General features: G+C 39.7%; 1 protein-coding gene across 1 annotated transcript in view; it reads left to right on the top strand.

The window, feature by feature from the left end:
- zfpm1 (zinc finger protein, FOG family member 1) overlaps positions 1–19,392 on the top strand; it is a 71,653-nt gene extending 52,261 nt beyond the window's left edge. The window contains exons 4-9 of the mRNA XM_083552028.1: positions 4,173–4,306; positions 11,702–11,792; positions 12,020–12,238; positions 13,239–13,469; positions 13,754–13,981; positions 14,150–19,392. Of these exons, the coding sequence (XP_083408154.1) occupies positions 4,173–4,306; positions 11,702–11,792; positions 12,020–12,238; positions 13,239–13,469; positions 13,754–13,981; positions 14,150–16,515 (3,269 nt within the window). The 3' untranslated portion in view covers positions 16,516–19,392. The remainder of the gene's footprint in view (positions 1–4,172; positions 4,307–11,701; positions 11,793–12,019; positions 12,239–13,238; positions 13,470–13,753; positions 13,982–14,149) is intronic.
- Positions 19,393–19,965: the final 573 nt, after the last annotated feature.

Genomic DNA, 19,965 nt, shown 5'->3' with positions numbered 1-19,965 from the left:
GCATGTGCTCTTTTCCAGGCCTTGTGCTGGGCTGATAAAGGTTCAGAAGTACAGTTAAGAGAAATTAGTTGTGTAAACAGTAGTAAATGTCAATGATAAAGTTCTGTTGAAGCTCATCTGCGTGGCAACGCAGGTGTCTTATCTCTCTCTGGCAATAGACGGCAAAATGGAAATGATGCCATGATGGTGAATAGGCAGTGCATATCCCAGAAATGTGTATCTTTTTAAACCGTATGTTTTGACTCTGCTTAGGCTTGAAGTGTGTGTGTGTGTGTGTGTGTGTGTGTGTGTGTGTGTGTGTGTGTGTGTGTGTGTGTGTGTGTATTTGTGGCAAGGTTTTGCTCTGAGAGTAAGAGGGAGAAATCAGATTGTTAGCTAATCCAAAATACAAATTAGCTCCAGCTGCCTTTTAAATTTAACAATATGATTTTGAACTGTACATTTAAATATAAAATGCATTAGATTTTTTTGGATCCGTCTTTAGTTACAGTGGGGAAAAAGCATTGGGTTTGTTCCTCGGCAGAGGTTAAACCCCCCCCTATTAGTGCGGGGTCGGAGTGCGTCTCAGATAAAGATTTCCTGTTGTACTTTGTCAAAAAATCAATGGCTGCACACTGATCCGCTCATTTGATATCAACAATAGTCTTTTTAAAAATCAATTAGCCGTGATCGGGAAGATCATGTAGCTGGAGGAGTACACCAGGAAAGCACCAGGGATGCAGCATTGTCCGAACCTGCTCTTTAACGTAGTCAATTTTTCCTCTTAAATGTACAGTTCAAGTGTGACAATGTTGAGTTATAAATAGGTTTTGTTTATAGATTTCGACCATGTTATTTTAGCTGTTTTCAGTCACTGTTAAGTATCTCATGATCAGAAACAGAGCTGAGTTTCTTTTACCAGGTTCCTGTTGGTAAAAAAAAAAAACACAGTTGAAAAGATCAGCTATAGATTAAGTGCAGATTTGAGAAGCCTTTCTCTTTAAAATATGGTTTGTGTGCATATAGGGTTATCAACAACTTTAAATGACATTGTGCTTAACCTGTCTTTGTGTACGAATCACTTTTATCATTAAACCCTCCAACATAGACACCAGACTTATTCAATTGATTCATGCATAATACTACATTTGTGCACATCAATATTCAGACCTCAGAGAACTAAAGACTTTTTTTCATCCTCTCCTCTACTCTCATTTTCTGTCCTCTCCTTTCTTTTCCTCTCCAGGTGGACAACATCATGGCTTATTTTGTTAATTATGGAGCAGTTGTTTTATAGCAGTCAAGTCAACCAGGTGCTTGGACTATTGATAAGGGTTTGTGTGGACACTACCAGCATGGAGCAGTATTGATAAGAGCTGTGTGGACTCATTGCTATTGATAAGGCCAGCATGCAGTTTTTGGGCATTGGCCACACAATCACATCGATAAGGCTGGTGAGGTTATTGCGGGGCGTTGCTAAGGCCGGACACAGGGCCGATATCAGAGCACTTGACTGGGCATTGTGTGGGAGATCGGTGGGGTCTTGATGATAAGGACATTGGATCTTCAGAAGTGAGGTGTTAAGGTCATTAGCCATGAGTGAGATGTTACCTTGGTGTTCGATTGATGCAAATGTCGTTAGCAAATATATATATTTCTTTATCATTTACTGCCATGTAGAAAGTTAACTTGAACAAATGTGTTTGATGCAAGTCTTTTTTAAAGCTGTCTAATACTGCATGCAGATGTCTGGGTCATGTGAGGGGTTCAGCTATGGCACTGATGCTATTGTGACTTGATAAAACTCCTTGATTTCAGGGCTGCTGAGGTGATCGCAAGTTTGGACACTGAACTTTAAACTGTTGATAGCAGCACAATCTCTGATGGCTAGTGACAAGCCTAGTTAATGACCAACCTGCTTTTGCATGGCCAGTCTGACCTATTATTCCTATGTCGTTCAATAATACCATGTGGTTATCTGTATTTCTTCCATATTCTCTGTGTCCCTGTGTGTCCTACTAGTTTGCTGTCGCATAGTTGTTATCTGTCTTTGCTGCGTACATCTGCGTTGATTTCTCTGTCCATGTCCCCTTCTCCAGGTTTTGTCTGTGGGAAAAACGTTTTTATCAGTGTTGGTCTGTTGTTCTCTGCTGGAGATAGATACAGGGAAGATAGATGAGTGTTTTGACATGGAGAGTGTTAGACAAACACTCTTATCCTCTGCACTTTAGGCCGACCCCTGAAAGTGAGACTGAACTGTGCGTGGGTGCGTGCGCAGGTCGGGGGGACCTTTTTGGAATTGGTCATGCAAAAGAATTACATTAACAGGGAAATCATGGTGCGTAATTGGGATTATTGTTAATTGTTCTGTAATCATGTGTGTGACTGATCTTGTATGTGGGAGTTTCTAAAAGTTTGTCTCGCATCTATGAATCAGCAAAGCCTTGACTCCTATCCCTTTTTTCGCACTTATCTGTCACAGGAAGTACAAAAGTTCGTTTTGTTTTGGCTCATTTTCCCAAGCACATTCTTCTTATTAAACACCAAGCTCCACCTAGTGGACTGCAGTTCATCTATTTCTTAGCATAGATGATTTCTTTAAAAACATCACAGAATAGAAAACATTACTGTTCTTAATCAAATAAAGGCTATTTAAACAGATATAAATATTTTAAAACATTAAATTGTATGATTGCATCATAATAGTACATCTAAAGAAATGTACTATTATAATATATATAAAACAGTAGGGTTGTAAAAATGTACGTAATTATTGCATTTTAAAATAAAATCGTTAATTTGATTACCGGCACAATTTTTCTTAACATCCGATTGATGCAGTGTGCATTTCTGTTTTACCATTTTTATTAAAAAAAGAAATACATTAAAATAAAAGCTTCAACACAACACACATTTATTCATACCGTGCTTTCTTTACTCAGATATAAAAAAAAAGTAAACTACACTGAAAAATTATTTCTCAAATCAAGCACCAAAATCCACCATGATGTACATATCCAGCAATTGAAATCGTCCTTGTGGAAATATAGCAAACGTTACGTTTGTTGTCCTGATGATTTACGCAATTTAAATTTAATTGATTTAAAACATTTTCAAGATTGTTTTGTCTTCATGCTCTGTGTTGAGTCTGGTTTCACTAATAATAAGCATACATTTGCATAAAGCATCTATATTTGTGCATACCTATGTTTGAGTATTAAAAACTTAAAAAGTATTAATTTAAGGTACATTTTAGAATAGATAAAAAATGTGCAATTAAGTTGCAATTAATCACCATTTAACTCAAGACAGTCATGCGATTAATCGCGATTAAATCTTTGAATACTTTCTCTTAATAGACACAAGTATCGAACTCTACCGTGAAATGGTAGCTCCGAGGTTAAGGTGTTGACCTTCTAATCGTAAGACAATGAGTTCAAATTACAGCACAAACCAAGCTCCCACTCCTGAAGAAGGCCCCTAACCCTTACCTGCTCAGTTAAATCAATAAGATAATTGCTCTTGATTAGGGCATCTGTCACATGCCATAAACATAACGTAAAACCTTCTGCACTGTCCAGTGGAAAAACGCTGTACAAGGGGCACTTGTTTAATAATATTTGATAATCTGTAAATAAGTCCTTGTGAGTTAGCACCCAGTAATCAATAATACTTATGCTTTGGTTTCTGTCTGTTTCCTTTTCCCACTCTTTTCCCTTTCAGGGAAAATTTCCCACCCACCAACCAGCTCTCCCCTAATATATTAAAACTGAAAACCGTGGAAAGTGAGGTTACGCTAAACACATCTATTCAAACCGCTGTTTATGTGCGACAGGGCTGTGAAACACCCTTAGAGAAAAGCACTATCTGCTCTCTGCTCCCTTTTGCATACATACAAGCTCCTGAGACATCTGTGATTGACTAGTGTCACTGTGATTGACAGGTAAGAGGGTATGCTGTATCTCGCATCCAGAGAGCAATGGAAAGTTTTGCTCCATTGTTGGCTGACTGTAGCTATGTCAAAACTTGCCATGTCGATGCTAAAATTTTATGAGTCTCTTAAAAACACCAGAAATCACCTCTCTGTCTCTGTATGTCAGGGTGCTTATGTATGTCATAATATGTCAAAATCGCATTTTTAATATGATCTATTTCTAATACCTATTTTTGTTGTTGTCTGTGTGTGTAAACAGATGATTTGAAGCTTTCAGATGGACCAGAGGACTCTAAAGTTCTGGCCTGCAAGGACCTGTTGGTGGACACACTCTGGGGACCTTTCTCTGGAAGCATCCAATCAGATGAAAATACAGATGGAGTATCCACTCAGGTAAGTAGGATGAGTCAAAAATAAAATTTTTTAATAGCTTTTCTAACAGAAAGAAACAGTGTTTGGCTGTCTCTTTAAGATTTCCACATTTGCTCATGTTCATGTGATGGTCATTAAGTACAGTGTGTTGGTGTTTGGCAAGCTTGCGGTCATGTGCTGGAAATCCATCCACTCATGTGATGCTAAGAGTGTTCTTCTATCTGGCCAAATAGTTTAACAATGTAATAATGATAACACACTGTAGACATTCCCCCTTTTTTAATAATTCACACACAAAAATATTAAAACAGGTTTGAGTTTAAAAGGTGATAAAAAGGTAATAAATTATGAATAATACATTATAAACTATCCTAAGCATAAATACCCAAAATATATGAAACAATAATAACCATGGGAGATTTAGGAGTCTCTCTTTCCTATTAAACAAGGAAAGAGAATAGCTGCGTATGGGTATATGCAAATGGGGGTTTTGATGTCTTGTCGAATGAACTCGCTTCTTCTTTTTCTCGGAACCGTGCGGTTTGTTGGCTGAACCCTGTGTGTGATTGGCTGCTTCATCGCTCCCCCCCCAGACGGACGCTCCTCTTTTATCTCAGCATGGCGCCATCCTCCTGGACAACAAACCTCAATGATTGATTTCGCCTTGATAGGCTCTCATTTCTAAGATTTCATTTATTATCAGGATTTCTGGGTCCGCACCCACCCCCTCCCTCCCTCCCTCCACCTTTCCCTCACCACCTCTTCCTCCTCCTCTTAATCTCTTTCTCATTCCCTCCCTCCCTTCCTCAAACCTTGTTATCGAAGCAGAGGCTTTGTTGATGATTTTCAGTTTGGAACTTTCGCATTCGTATTCTATCACATCAGCTCTCCCTCTCACACAGCGCTATCTGCGAGCCGAAGGAGTGTGTATCTGCACGAGATAACGGCCGGAGAATCGCACATTCCTGTTTCACTCACTGTCCCTTCACATCCTCCTACTTGGCTGTTCGAGGCTTAGGTTGTGGGGGTCACAAAGGGTCAGGGCTAGTTCTTCTAAGCCAAGGCGCTTACTCAGACTCGAACCTTACACTCACAGTCTCAGGATTAAGCTGACAACAAGCAAGTGATGAAATCATACACTCTTCTTTTGTTTTCTAATGTGAAAAATGTTGTATTTATTACTGCATTATTTATAGCACAATTATAATTATAAGCTAATTATAGCACAGCTTTCCCTGAACCATATAAGGCTGATTGTGTCTGCAAGACATGCATAATGGGACAGTTAAAGCTATCATCACTGATCATGTTTGAAGTACCAATAATGTCGAGGAAGTGCTTGGCTTTGTGGCAGCTTCAGCACCAGTGTAAAGTGGCAGTCCCGCACCGGCATCACTGCCAAACCTGTATGCTTTACACTCAATTGGCAAATTTACGTTTCCTATGCACAACTCAGATAAGCTATCAGACTTATACAAAAAATGAGTGCTCTGCTGGATGCCAGTCCCACAAATACACACACTTAACTAGCAAAATGGGATCAGGACTGTCAGAGGATAACTTATTTAGGCTTGACCAAAGCTAACAACAATAGTTTCTTCTTTCCTGATGAAATCGTATTCAACTCATGTCTGCTTTAACATGTATCTATAGACAATTTGGAAAAATTGGCTTCCTGCTAAAAAAACAAACAAAAAAAAAACACCTCAGAATTGCACTCTGAAACAGTGCAGCTTAATTTCAGTAATAGTATATTCTGGAGTCACATCCCAAATAAAAATAAGATAAGAACAGTTTTATGCAGTTTCTTACTAAACAAAATCTTATTTTCTTTTGTTAAAACCTCTTCTTTTTTTATTTTATTTTTTATTATAATTTTTTTTATTTATAGACCAGAAATACTGTGTTAATTTGTATGTGTTTGTGTTTATAGCTAAAATGTCAAGGGGGTGGGTGGCCAGCATATGTCAAAGGGGTGGGTGCCCCTTGTTCCAGCATCAGTGTACATAGCTGATATCAGCTTGAGGGTTATTTAATTTATTTTAATGATAAAATTTTGCTGTTTAATTGTTTTTGTTGTTTTATCCTTATTAAGTGTGTGGATGTTAGAAAATCTAGGCGAGTTTTCTAGACGTAGTTATCTTCACTGAGGATTATGTTTCAGCAACCACTGCTATTTAAATATATGAGACATCAGTTGGCCATATACTGATATACTGTACACACTGTCTGGTGTCCGGTGGCTGTAGATTTATGCAGACTGAGCAAACACACCAGCCAGCACTGTAGAAGCCGCTGGCTCATTCGGACATTAAGAAAATATCCATGAGTGATGAACAAATTGAACATGCAGGTCGCTTTTGTTCCCTCGTCATTGCCATGCTTGCTGTTTTGCAAAAAAAATGCTGCCCGAAGGCACATTGGTGAAGAGTGCGGAGTTCAAAGTCTTATCACGCGCCAAGCGTCTTTTCATCATGTTTTAGAAACAAGCGTCTCCCCTAATCCTCCAATAATCTCTCCAGGAGAACTGCTCTGATAAGCAGTGCCACCCACCGCTCTTCAGCACTTTTTTGGGGGGTTCTGCACCTTCCTCAACAACCTCCTCTCCGCTGAGGGCGTGTGAAGATGAGGTGCACACACTCTCTCCACTTCTTTTTCGCTGTCTCGCACTCATTCTGATAGGGTTTGTTTGCCACGCATTCTATCAGTCGAGTCTATCTACATCAGCCAGTAGAGTGTCTCAGAGAGTCACCCCTCAGTGCCTAAGCTTTTTTGCTGAAAAGCGATGCATGAATACCTTCAATTATAGTTTCTCTCAATTATCTGTTCAGTGATCAAGGGAAAAGCATGCCAGGCTGCATCGGGTTGGAAAAACATATCATGTGTGGTATTGAGAGGTCATTCTCAAGAGTGTACTTACAGTCAGTGTACTACTCCAGTGGCAGGACAATAGGGGTAGAATGCAGCCTGCCACAAAATTGGAGAGAGAAAGTACAGGAATAGTGGGCTGAGAAAAAGAAAGAAAAAAGGCTGGAAAAAAACTCCCAAGAGGATAAATGATGGCACAATCACAGGGAAAAGTGCCTGAAGGAGGAGAAAGGAGAGAGGAGGGGCTTCATGTGTGTGTCTAATAGTTGATGATCTGACTGTGCTTTGCCTGAAGTCTGTCAGGAAAGGAAGAGGGAGCAGGCGATAGAGAGAGAAAGAGGAGGGGAGATGAGGGAAAACCTCTGAACCTCATCTCCGGCAGTTTAAAAGCCTGCTTTCCAAGAGTGTCTTATTTTCAAGTCTTTTATCTCATCCGTTTTAAGTATCAAGAGTTATATATTCTTATGTTGTTTGCATGGAGCTGATCAAAGTTTTTGTTTTTTAGAGAGATAAGTGGTGTTTTGAGGCATGAGAATTTGTTTGTAGGCACAAGTGCGTGTGTATGAACACATATGGTTACATTTAATGTATGTACATGTGGGACAGTGAAAGTATTAGAGAAAGGGAGATGGAAGGAAAGTGTGTGTGTGTGTGTGTGTGAGTGTGTGAGTGTGAGTGTGAGTGTGAGTGTGAGTGTGAGTGTGAGTGTGTGTGTGTGTGTGTGTGTGTGTGTGTGTGTGTGTGTGTGTGCGGATGAGAGAAGCTTTCTGATTATTATCTTCCTTCCTTTTCTTCTCTGTATTTTTGGAGGATTCACACACTGACCTCTTTGTTTGGGACAGTGTGCACCCTTTTCCACCCCCCTGCTGGGAAAGAAACCATTTCCTGTAGCGGAGAGATAGAGAGAGGGGCAGACAGAGGGAGAGTGGAGGCTGAGAGAAAGGGGGGGTGAGAAAGGGATGTGCGGAGAGATATGGGATAGGAACAGATAGCGAGAAGGAGATGGAGACAAAGAGTGTGTCGGTGCATAAAAAGAGGGCTTGGAGGAGATGAGGAATGGATTAAATGAAGAGATAACGTACCAGAGCATAAAAAGATGAAGAGAAAAAGAGGAGAAGGGAAGGGAAAATGAGCCGGGTCTTGATTATTCACCTCCTCTGTCTGTCCATTGCTGTCCATGTTTGTTCAAAATAGTTATTTTAACTCCATAATGACTGAGTATTACTATTTCTTTCACTATTGTCACAAATACAAGACACAATTTTCCAAAAATTTCTGGTGAAATGTAAGTTTTAAATAGATGATTAATAGAAAATAGGCAACAATTTGGGGTTCGACCTAATTAACTGTTGGATGGCAAAATTACAATTATAGCATGATCATAACTTGAAGCTGTGAGTATCCAGTCAGTGTAAGAATCCAATTGAACATCAGCAACAAAAGCATCACTTCTAGCATAAGAAAATTTTTATGCTAAAATTAGAACAAACCCCCCCCCCCCCCCCCCATGAGATTTTCATTGTGTGTGTGTGTGTGTGTGTGTGTGTGTGTGTGTGTGTGTGTGTGTGTGTGTGTGTGTGTGTGTGTGTATATATGTATGTGTATATATATATATATATATATATATATATATATATATATATATATATATATATATATATATATATATACACAAACATATACATACATACATACACACAAACATGGAATTTATTATTTAATTTATATTTATTCATTAAATTAAATTAATTTATATTTATTAAAAAAAAAATTATTTAATACTTTTCAGTGAAAATGATAAATATGTTAAGATTAATGCAAATTGAATTGAATTATTTTTACACGTTGTTTAACATAATACAACATAATTTTTTAGTTACCAATCCAAACCAAATTGGCCTGCATATAGAGATGGAACACATTTGGCGAGAAAATTTATTTTTTGAATGTCCATTTTTTTCCAGGTGAATGGAAAAATAAAATCAGCCTTGAATAATTTGGTGTTTTGGGTTGCTGAGGTCAAGATTAGGGTTAGATTTAGGTGTAGGTAGAGCATTGAGTAGCTGCATTTAAGCATTATTTTAATAATTAGGACATCACAAGAAACGAGCATAGTAAGACATATATGTTTGTGTGTGGGGGACCCTCTTGTCCTCATGGTGTGTGTGTGTGTGTGTGTGTGTGTGTGTGTGTGTGTGTGTGTGTGTGTGTGTGTGTGTGTGTGTGTGTGTGTGGTGCAGAGTTGCTGCTTAATATCACACCAAATAATTAGATTGGCTATCGTCTGGGTGGCAGCAGTGTGGGAATCAAGCAGATTAAAGCTGGGATTAATATTCATGAGGCACAGGGACTCGGACGAGGGGGCTTAGACAGCACCTCAAAGACTCTCACATTGAAGAGCTTAAAGCTGGGAAAGAGAAAGTGAGTGTGGGTGAGAGAAAGATCAATAACAATTGTTGTTATCACTATTCATTTCTGTTACTTATTACTCTCTATGGGTGCTTGTTGATATAACAATGTGTTCTATTTAAAAGCGTATTGCATTGAATTAAGAAAGGAAACAATGAGTGGGGGAGAAGTAAAGCAAAATCATAGTCTTTATCTGTCACACTTCTTTTGTAACTTTGCAACAAAGCTGTTGCCATCCTCAGTGTTAGAATGATTGGCTGATCAGCTTAATTTACGAGGCGTTACATGAAACACCCCCCCCCCATAGATAGATAGATAGATAGATAGATAGATAGATAGATAGATAGATAGATAGATAGATAGATAGATAGATAGATAGATAGATATGGATATAGATGGTGCATAAATACCAAATCTTATTATTTTTTTCTTGTTGCAGTGTAATGATTAAAGTTTTGAAAGGTTATATACTTATTGTTTACAAGTTTCATTGCTTATTAGTTGCTTGAATCCAGCAGCTGCTCTTAGGTTGTTTTGAACAAAGTGATGGCTTCTATTTAAGTTGTATAGTAACCTTGCCTGTGTTGTGTGAGCGAGTGTGTGAGGGGAAAAGAAGGTAAAGCTTGTGAATGAATGTGTTTAATCTGTGAACAGGTGTGGCCATGCGTGTTGAGTCAGAAGGGGTGGCTGAGCACACTGCCCTCTCCTTTTGTAGAGCCCAAAGTCGAGTCGTGTTAAATGAGTCTGAAACAAATTAGCAGAAGCACGCAGCACTTATGGCGCAGACGGCTCCGGCATTGGGTTTCAAATTAAAACAAAAGGAGCCCTATCTCCTTATCAGCACTAGTTCCCCATGAAATACAATACGGACCATATCTTCAGGCAAGAACAGACAGATTTAGAAAGAAACCCTTCAGCTGTCCTCCATGGTTGGCTGTCTCATCTCACTGCCCTGACGCTTGGTTCCTTTCATCCTTGGCTTATATTCTGAAGAGACGTCTTTTATATTCTCTTGTCTTTAATGTTTGGTAGGATGACAGGGATACGTGGACCTGTGCATCACCCAGAGCAGTTGCTTAGCTGTTTTTTTTGCAGTGCAAGAATGCGAGTGTAAATCCTGATACTGTCACAGTCCTTGTGGATCTACTGCCACCTAGTGTAACAGTATCAGGCCCATTAGTGGATTGAAGCACATATTTAAAAAGTTTTGTCAGCCACTCTCCTTAGATGGACATCCCTGACATTAAACTCTGCTTACATTATGTCTGTCATGTTTTGTGTAACTTATCAGAAGCTTTCAAAAGGCAGGTTCATTTACAGGGAGAATGTCAGTATCGGAAAGGTATCGGGTATAATGAATAGCGATACAAAGCATAGTATAGATGTACCTATATAGATCAGTATAGATATACATGTATGGCTGTATAATGATGTAAAGAGACCTAACATTTGGTAGCAGGCATCTTTGTAACAGTATAAAAATCATAAAAATCAATCATATATAAATAATATAAGTAAGTTAAATGGGACTTTTTCTGTATTTTTCTGTATTTCTTTCTGTACCTTTTATGTATTCATGTCAGTAAGTGTGTGTGTGTGTGTGTGTGGGGGGGGTGTTTATATCTATGTGTATTATGATAAGTTGGTGGAAATGACAGACAGAAAGAACATTTGCAGTGTGCAGAACAAAGAGCAAACTGTGCATAACAGACCAAGTGTATTAATCTTAATATTCCTGTTTATGCAGAGGTATATTACTTGTGTAAATGCACACGCTTGCACACTGCGTTTCATATTAATGTTAGATCAGGAGATAAAATAAAATGAATTGGAGGCATTAGAGTCTTGACATATCTTCCTTTTTAACCATTTTGCTGCATTCTATGGGGTCATTTCATTCCGTTTCTTTGAGCCTCCCCCTGCAATCAACCCTGTTAGATATTCCTGTAAACCTCACCATTTGCCTAGACTTATCATTCGAATGTATACTGATTTTAATGCTTGTGGAAATCATTTTATGCTTGTAGTTGAATTAAATGGGTGGAGTTTGTAAAGTATTTTAAAGTCTGTTATGAGTTCAAAGACCAACATTTTTTTCTTTCTGTTAATCATTTCTTGTCTGTGTTTTCTGATATAAAGAGTCTGGTGTGTGATGGTGAGGACTGTTGGCTCACAAGAATCCCTTTGACCTCCTCTTCCTCAGAAGCAAACTGCATCATTTACAGTCAAGGTACTATAGCACTTACTCAACACAACCAACAAACACACCCTAACTGTACTAAATGTAATGGCTCAACCACCACCATTATAGTTCTAACTACATGCAAATGAACATGATAATACTAGATCTGGGAAATTATTGTCTCTATTTCTCAATGGTCCATACATCTGGTTAACCCTAACTGCAAAACTGCCAAAAAAAAAAAAGCCTAAAGCCAACAACTGTTATTTTTCTAGATGATGGTCTGTACTGTAAGCTCACGCAGGAGCTCTCCAGTGGAGATGCTTTGGTGGCCATCATTTTGTGGCCCAGCGGAGGGCAGCATGCTGTGACTCAAACTAATAACCCCGCAGTGAAAGAGGAGCCGGTATACCCAGCAACCCTGCCTTCTGATATCCAGCTCCTCCCTCAGCAGGCTGGCATGGCTGCCATTTTGGCAACTGCAGTTGTTAACAGTGAGTCAATATTGTCTTACTTACAAGTGAATGTTTCTTCTAATTTAATATGTGTGTGTTAGTTGTGTCCGCACAAAATTAAGTGCAGTAATTTAGATAGAATAAGGACAAAGAGTATCAGGCCTTGGTTTGCAAACAAATAAACTGAGGCAACATCCATGAAGTTTAAGCATTAAACTTGCTTTTTGGTCATGCCACCACTAGGTGGCAGTATTACTTTTAGGAGAGACAAGTAAGACATGAGTAGGGGAAGCACTGGTAATTCACTGGAAATAAAGTCCATCTACCACTACTTCACACACTTTGTCGCTTTCTTCCTTTTTCTCTTTCCTTCTGTCTATCTATCTCTCTGCCTTGCATTTTGCTATGGGCTGCTGAGTCGTGCGAGGTGTGGGAGTGGACACATTTGTGCTGTGATGAGTGTATAGTTAATTTCAGTAAATTAAGATAAAGGTTAAACATTATCGACTTTATTCTTCAGTTATGTAGCATTAGTCATGTAGTAAAGAGACAGGTAATTATGGGGTGCTACGATCTTTATCAAATATAACCAGTTTAACATGCCCGGACACCAGATCTGAACAATTATACACATGTCTTCTCAATCCAGTTGCCTTGGAGATTCAGTTTGCTTGCTCTGTTTTAATGTGTTTGTCATACATTATATGTGACTTAGTGTTGCCCACTCTTATGATGCATTGAAATTTATTGTGTCATTAGTTAATAATTAGATATAATTAAAATGTGCGCAATTCACTACCTGTTGTAACTTTCAACCACCTCTCGGTTTTATTATAAATAATAATAATAATATTAATAATAATCATATTAATAATAATAAAAATAGGAATGTAAATAATAATGAAAATAAATAAATAAAGATTTACTTTTAGCTCAAAGTCTTATTAAACACATGGAAATCATGCCACAGATGAACAGAGAAATAATGTTTGATTTAATGATTCATCTGTATTACTAAATTTGGGTGCAAATTTTTCAGAGGATATCTTTCCATGCAAAGACTGCGGGATCTGGTACAGAAGTGAGAGGAACCTGCAAGCTCATCTCATGTACTACTGTGCCAGCCGACAGAAACAAACGGCCACAGCTTCCCCTCCACAGGACAAGCCCAAAGACTCCTACCCTAATGAGAGGGTGTGCCCATTCCCCCAGTGCAACAAGAGTTGCCCCAGTGCTAGCTCACTGGAGATCCACATGAGGACACACAGTGGTGAGTCTTACTTCTCTCCCTTCCCTCCTCCCTCCATCTCTCACTGCTTTTTTCCTCATTGTCCTTTTATTTCTCACACCCCCCTTTCTCTATTACTCTCTCACTTTCCGTTTCTCAGTACGTCTTTTCAGATTAATATTGATGAATTATTCATTTTGTGCATTGCCAATTTAACAGCTCCCTAAGTGCTTTTTATTTAACATTTTATAGTGTCAAAACATGTAAGCAAAACAATGCTTACTATTATTTGCCACACACTGTATGTATATGTGTCTGTACTCCAGGGGAGCGTCCATTTGTCTGTTTGATCTGCTTGTCGGCATTCACTACCAAGGCTAACTGTGAGCGGCATTTGAAGGTGCACACTGACACTCTGAATGGCCTGTGCCACGGCTGTGGATTCATCTCTACAACTCGAGACATTCTCTACAGCCATCTGGTCACTAGCCACATGGTCTGTCAGCCTGGTTCTCGCAGTGAAGGCTACTCCCCAAAACTTCCAGTGGGTTCAGGTAGGCATCACAACTGGGCTGAGCTATTTCATGAGTATCAGCATTTACTACAATGTAGACTGACACTGATTACAGACCAGATAAAGTCAGTCTTAGATTATTTTTTTACTTAAATCTTCTTTTCCTCCAACATTACATTTATGCTCTGTCTTGTCTTCTGTCTAACAGGCCTGAGTCCGGGGGACTCTGGCATATTGCTGAAGTGTCAAGTGTGTGGATTTTCAGCAGACACCCCTGCTCTACTCCAACAGCATGTCCATACCCACCTGGAGATCAGGGTTCCTGTTGAAAGAAGCCACACACCTCGCCAAGGTAGCCCTGTAACCTCAGATCTCTCAGAGCCTCAGGACCAAGAGTTATCAGCCAGCATGCCTAGACCAGACTCTTCTAGCCCTGGGGCCAATGGTGGAGCAGCCACCTCCCGTGGCTGTAGTTCTCCAGAGCAGCTGAAGATCAAGGAGGAGCCACAGTCTGACTCAGAGAATGAATCAAGGGGTGAAGAGCAGGATGGCAATCATAGTGCAAATGCTACAGAGCCAAGCTCTCCACATCAGTCCTCTCCTACGAGTCCTACAGTCATTGCAGTAAAAGCAGAGCCATCCAGTCCTTCTCCAGGCTCTAGCCCTGTTCACTTGGGAGCAGGGGCATCAGTGTTACCTGGTGGAGCTTTGTTTCTTCCCCCGTATCTTTTTAGCCCTGAGGCTGCCATTATGCCCCAGGCATCTGAAATCCTGGCCAAAATGTCAGAGATGGTTCATAGCAGGCTGAAGAGTGGGCAGGTCCCAGCATCTGCACAAGGCTTCTACCCTTCAGGCTCTCCTGGTGGCGTGCTCAAGGGAGCAACATGCTTTGAATGTGACATTACCTTCAATAACATCAACAACTATTATGCCCACAAAAGATTGTACTGCTCAGGCAGACACCAGCAAGGGGAAGGGTCAGGCCTGGTAACAGATGATCCAGTAACTGCAGCAGCCCTTTCAGGTCATGATGCCTCACCACAAACAGGACCAGCCAATTCAACATCAGCTTCTCCTAGTCACACTGACTCTGCGGTGGCTGCCTCAATTACCGATTCCAAACCAGCCGAGGTAAAGAGTGAGACTCCAGGACTGAAAGACACTGCATGTTCATCTTCTTCAGAGGGTGAGGGTGCTGGAGGGGGTAGGGTAAGTGAGGGGAGCCAGAGCCCTGCAGAAAGGAGTGGATCTGCTGAAGACCTGGATGAGGATACCACTCGAACATTCTGCCAGGCCTGCAATATTCATTTCAGCAGACATGAGAACTACATTGTCCATAAGAGATTTTATTGTGCCTCACGTCATGACCCTTCCAACCAGCGTCTCTTGGCAGGCAAAGCTGCCTTTGTGCCACAACCCATTCGCACACGGAAACGCAAAAAGATGTATGAAATTCATATGGCACGGAATGAAGCCCTGGCCAGTGCAGCTGCCCTTCCTGCTGTACCAGGCATGCCAGTGAAACAAGAAGGTGCCAGTGGTCATTCTGGGACACCTGTGGCCACAGCTCCAAGCTCTGCTTGCAGCTCTAGTCCAGAAAGTGATGGCCCAATTGACCTTAGCAAAAAGCCTTGCTTGCGAGAGAACTCAAGAGGAAATAATATTCCAGCATTGCCACTCACAGATTACCACAAGTGTACAGCCTGCAGTATCAGCTTTAACAGTATTGAGAATTACTTGGCCCACAAAACGTACTATTGCCCTGCCACCGCCTTGCAGCCTCAAACCCGGGAGCAGTTGCATCGGCTTAAGAGACCCGCTTCTACTTCCCCTAAGAATCGAGTTCCTGATCTGCATCCTGACACCAAAAGCCACCAAACTGGAAAGCCTACAGTGGTCCCTCACACCTCTGTCTTACCCAGTCTGGAGTCTACCTCTCATTCTATGCCTGGGGTGAAGACCCCAAGCACTCCTCCTGTGATTTGTCCTTACTGCCCTTCTAATCGGCCGGTGACCTCTGATCTGGTGGAGCATTTTAGGACAGCTCATGGGCTAGTCCTTGCCACACAGCAGCAGTCAGAGGTCCAACCACCCAATGTTAGTCCCAGCAACAGCCTCAATACTCGCAATGGAGCTCCACTAACCCCTCCTAAACCTGGCCCCAGGCCCCAGAGGGATGGTGTAAATGGCCAGAACAAGAGGGATGCTGCCTCGCCCTCCTCCCCCCTGCTTAATGGAAGCCCTATAGCACAACATCCTATTGGGACTGGCTCTCCTAAAGCAGCCCCCCCTGCTCTCTCCCCCACAGGCTCAGTTTCCCTGACTGTGTCGCCTGTGTCTGACACTTTGAGAGAGATAGGGTCACAAGGACATACCACCACTCACTTGGTTCTCCCAGAGAAAGCTGTGAGCCACATATCCCCGACCACTCCAAAGGCAGTCCTTGCAACATCTTTACAAAATGGGAATACTCGCTACTGTCGGCTGTGTAACATAAAATTTAGCAGCCTGTCCAACTTCATTGCACACAAAAAGTACTACTGCTCCTCCCACAGTGCTGAACATGTCAAATGAGCCTACCCTTTACACCGTTACTCTCAACTCTGCAAGTGCCATGTGTCATATGTGCAAGTGGCTTTGCCTTGCCCAATCTCAACATTGTATGAAAGTGGGACTGTTACTATCTAGGAGCTGAGGTTGCACTGCCAACCTTACTGTTTCTGCTGTTGTTACTATGGTAACTTATTGCTTATTAAGGGTCACGTTTATATTACACTAAATAAAGAGACATTCTATCTTTACCCAGTTGACCTAGAACTATCCTTATAATGACCCACCACTGAGTTTGACACATGTATTATATCTGCTGATGGGACACTAGAACCCACATTCATTCCTATTAATTCACACTTTTACTTTTGCTTTAATCACTCATGTTCTTGATGTTGATGTTTTTTTTTTTCTTCTTCAATGGTGGCATCATGCATTATGTCCTGGACCGATTGTAGATTTCCTGAGCCATTAATAATGATTAATTTGGGGAAAGTCTGTTCCTTAGTGTAATTGTATAACTCAAGTCTCTTAATTTCATGATATATTACAATATTTTTGTCCATACACTGAATCATCTTTTATATGAAAGAAAAAAAAACAGAGTAGTGCAAAAGAAACTGGTTTTGTGAAGTTACCGGCTCCAGATGGGAGGTTTGAAGAAGGGAAAATATAAACTTGTGTCCTTTACATTTTTGCTTATTTTACTTTCACAGAATACTACCTACTGTCTTTTTATGAAAAAAAAAAGATTTATATTTTTGTTTCTATGTATATATATTTTTTTTCATACTGTTAACTGCAACAGTTTCAAGGGTAGTGTATTGTATGTTTTTAGTTTTTAGTTATGTGTCTATTCATGGTAATTTCTGGGGCAATGAGTACTTCTGTTTTCACAGTTGTCAGCAATGCATTTATAGTATCTAATTGGTAAGTGTTGGAATTAGTGCATCACAAATGCGCTCAATCCTTTCTCAGTATTGGGGGTTTTATATGAGCTTGTTGAGAACACCAGTCTTTTATCAATCTTTATGAAGGTTTTGTTCAAGAGAAGACAGGATGAGGATGTCTGGTCAGTGCTCCTTCTTAGTCTTTTATATCAGTCACTCCACAAACAATCCCATTCGCAGCCCTGTTGTCCTGCTGATAAACTGTTGTCTTTACTGTACTATAGTATGGACACTCTATACGCTCACTGGCAAATCTTGAATGGTGTGTGACTTTAGATTGCTATTGTTTTTTTATTTTTAATCCAACAATGAAGTTCAGCATAATAAATATATACTTCAGAGTGTTTAAAAAAAATAAAAAAAAGCTTTACTTTAATCTCTTTGCAAGGTGTGGAGTCACACTGGTATCCCAGTGAATCCCTGCAATTCCCTCTGACTCACTGTTCATCTTTAGGAGTATGTCATTTGAAAGTTGCAGTGTAGTGCAATCTTTACACCTTGAACAAGCTACAGTACCTTGCAAAGCCTTATTTGATGACACAAATGAGTATGTCTAAAACAGCTAGCAAGTGGACTTCCTTTCCGTTACTAGAGCCATTTATGGTGTTACAAAAACCACAGGGTGCTCTAGAGAGAGTGCAGGTGTGATTTTTCTTTGCAGGCAGTGGGATTGAATTGGTGCTACACCAGTTGTACGCTGCACACAACTGTTTATTATTCTGTTGTTTTAAAAACTTTCACATACTCATGACTAGTGCTCAAGCCTAATTACCTATCTGGTTCCCATTTTTTTTATTGCACTGTGTTGTAAAAAATGCTGAATGTTTGACTTTAAGAACCATTTTTTTGTATTGTATTTAAGTTTTACAGCACTTTTCCTTGTCCAAACCTACGCCTGAAGGACTGATAAACATTTGAATTAACAAAGCTAATTAAGATATTTTGTGTATAATTCCAAATATTGATGGAAAAACTATTATGAATGTCATACCTTTTTTTTTTTTTTTTTTTTTTTTTTTTTTTTAATTCCACTCTCTGAAATGTTCCACTACACATTTGTCCAAACTATGCATGGGAAAAAAAATAAACCGTCCTAAAGGAAGCGTTTAAGTGCAGAACTCTGCCCACCTGTACTCTCTTAATTCAGTCTACACAGTGCTTTTACAGTTAGAAACTTGAGATTCCTAATTAAACTAATCATACTCACGAAAAAAAAAACCGCAATGTGACTGAATTGTTTTTTGCCTCATTGGATTTATTTTCATGATTTCTAGCTATATTATGGCATAAAGATACCAGGGCAATTGTAAACAGCAGTCTATAACTTTTTAAAGAACTTTTGCAACTACTTTGGCATTTTATTTTTCTCTTTTTTTTTTCAAACCAAAGTTTGTTTTGTCCAAGAATTCTGGTGATTTACTGTGAATTCATATTCCTACAAAAACACATGCTTTCACAGTGTGGACTTTGCTTTACCAAATGGCCTTGTTTTTTTCACATGTTTTTGGTATTTCTATCAGCCTTCTTTATTACTCAATCATCTCTCTCAATGGCAGTGTTGTTTTGTCAGTGCACCCTCTGGGTTCTGACTGCAATTATCAGAATAAAAAAAGCTCTTTTACTTCTTAAAGCTTTAAGGCTATTCAGCTGTGCAAATTAATAACACAGTTTGATATCTGTACCTGTAGATTGTTTTTCAGGATTCACTTTATAGACTTCTCTAAAGGTAAGAAAACGCTGGGGTCAATATTGGTTTTTCATTGTTGTTTTTTCCTCTTACCATCTCACAGTAATTCAAGGCCACATGCTTTCATTACTGAAAGGTCTTGGAATGCAGTGATCTATGTTGCTCTGAAGCTGTTTTGTGACTCTGTATAAAAGTGTTTATTTTTTGAATATTGATCACTTTAAAATAATAATAAAAAATGTGTAGTTGTAACTGCAAAATGAATTACATGTTTGTGTTAACATTTTTGAGACCAATCCACTTATCAGTGTTCATGATTATGCATGATTCAAAACATGTTCTGTTGATGGAATTAAAGTCGAAAGTGAAAAGCCTTGGTAATGGGCAAGAGGCATGCATTATGCAGTTCAAGCAGCCATAACGTAGCCTAAAAAAATTTCAATTCGATTCAGATTCTAGAAAAAGCCAAAAAAATCCTCAAATTCAGACCTTTTTGGGAGTTGGCAAGTGTCATTTTAATTCTTGTTTTTAAATACAAAATAGTCAGACATAAAATAATAAGCTAAAATATTTAGTCAGTTTTTGAAGATGAATAACATAGTGTACCATTGTTTTCTATTTGGCACTTTAATCCCAAGCGCTTTTTGATAGTTTGTTTGAGTTACATAATAATAACCCAGCCATTAGGGGGGCACAAGCCAGTGTACTCTTAGTGCCGGTCCCAAGCCCGGGTAAATGGGGAGGGTTGCGTTAGGAAGGGCATCCAGCGTAAAACATGTGCCAAATCAAATATGCGGATCACAAATGAGAATTTCATACCGGATCGGTCGAGGCCCG

The sequence above is a fragment of the Silurus aristotelis genome, assembly GCF_946808225.1.
Source record: "Silurus aristotelis genome assembly, chromosome: 10".
In the NCBI taxonomy this organism is placed as follows: Eukaryota; Metazoa; Chordata; class Actinopteri; order Siluriformes; family Siluridae; genus Silurus; species Silurus aristotelis.
Note: the sequence above shows the minus strand (reverse complement) of the source record. Positions and strands in the feature narration are given on the sequence as shown.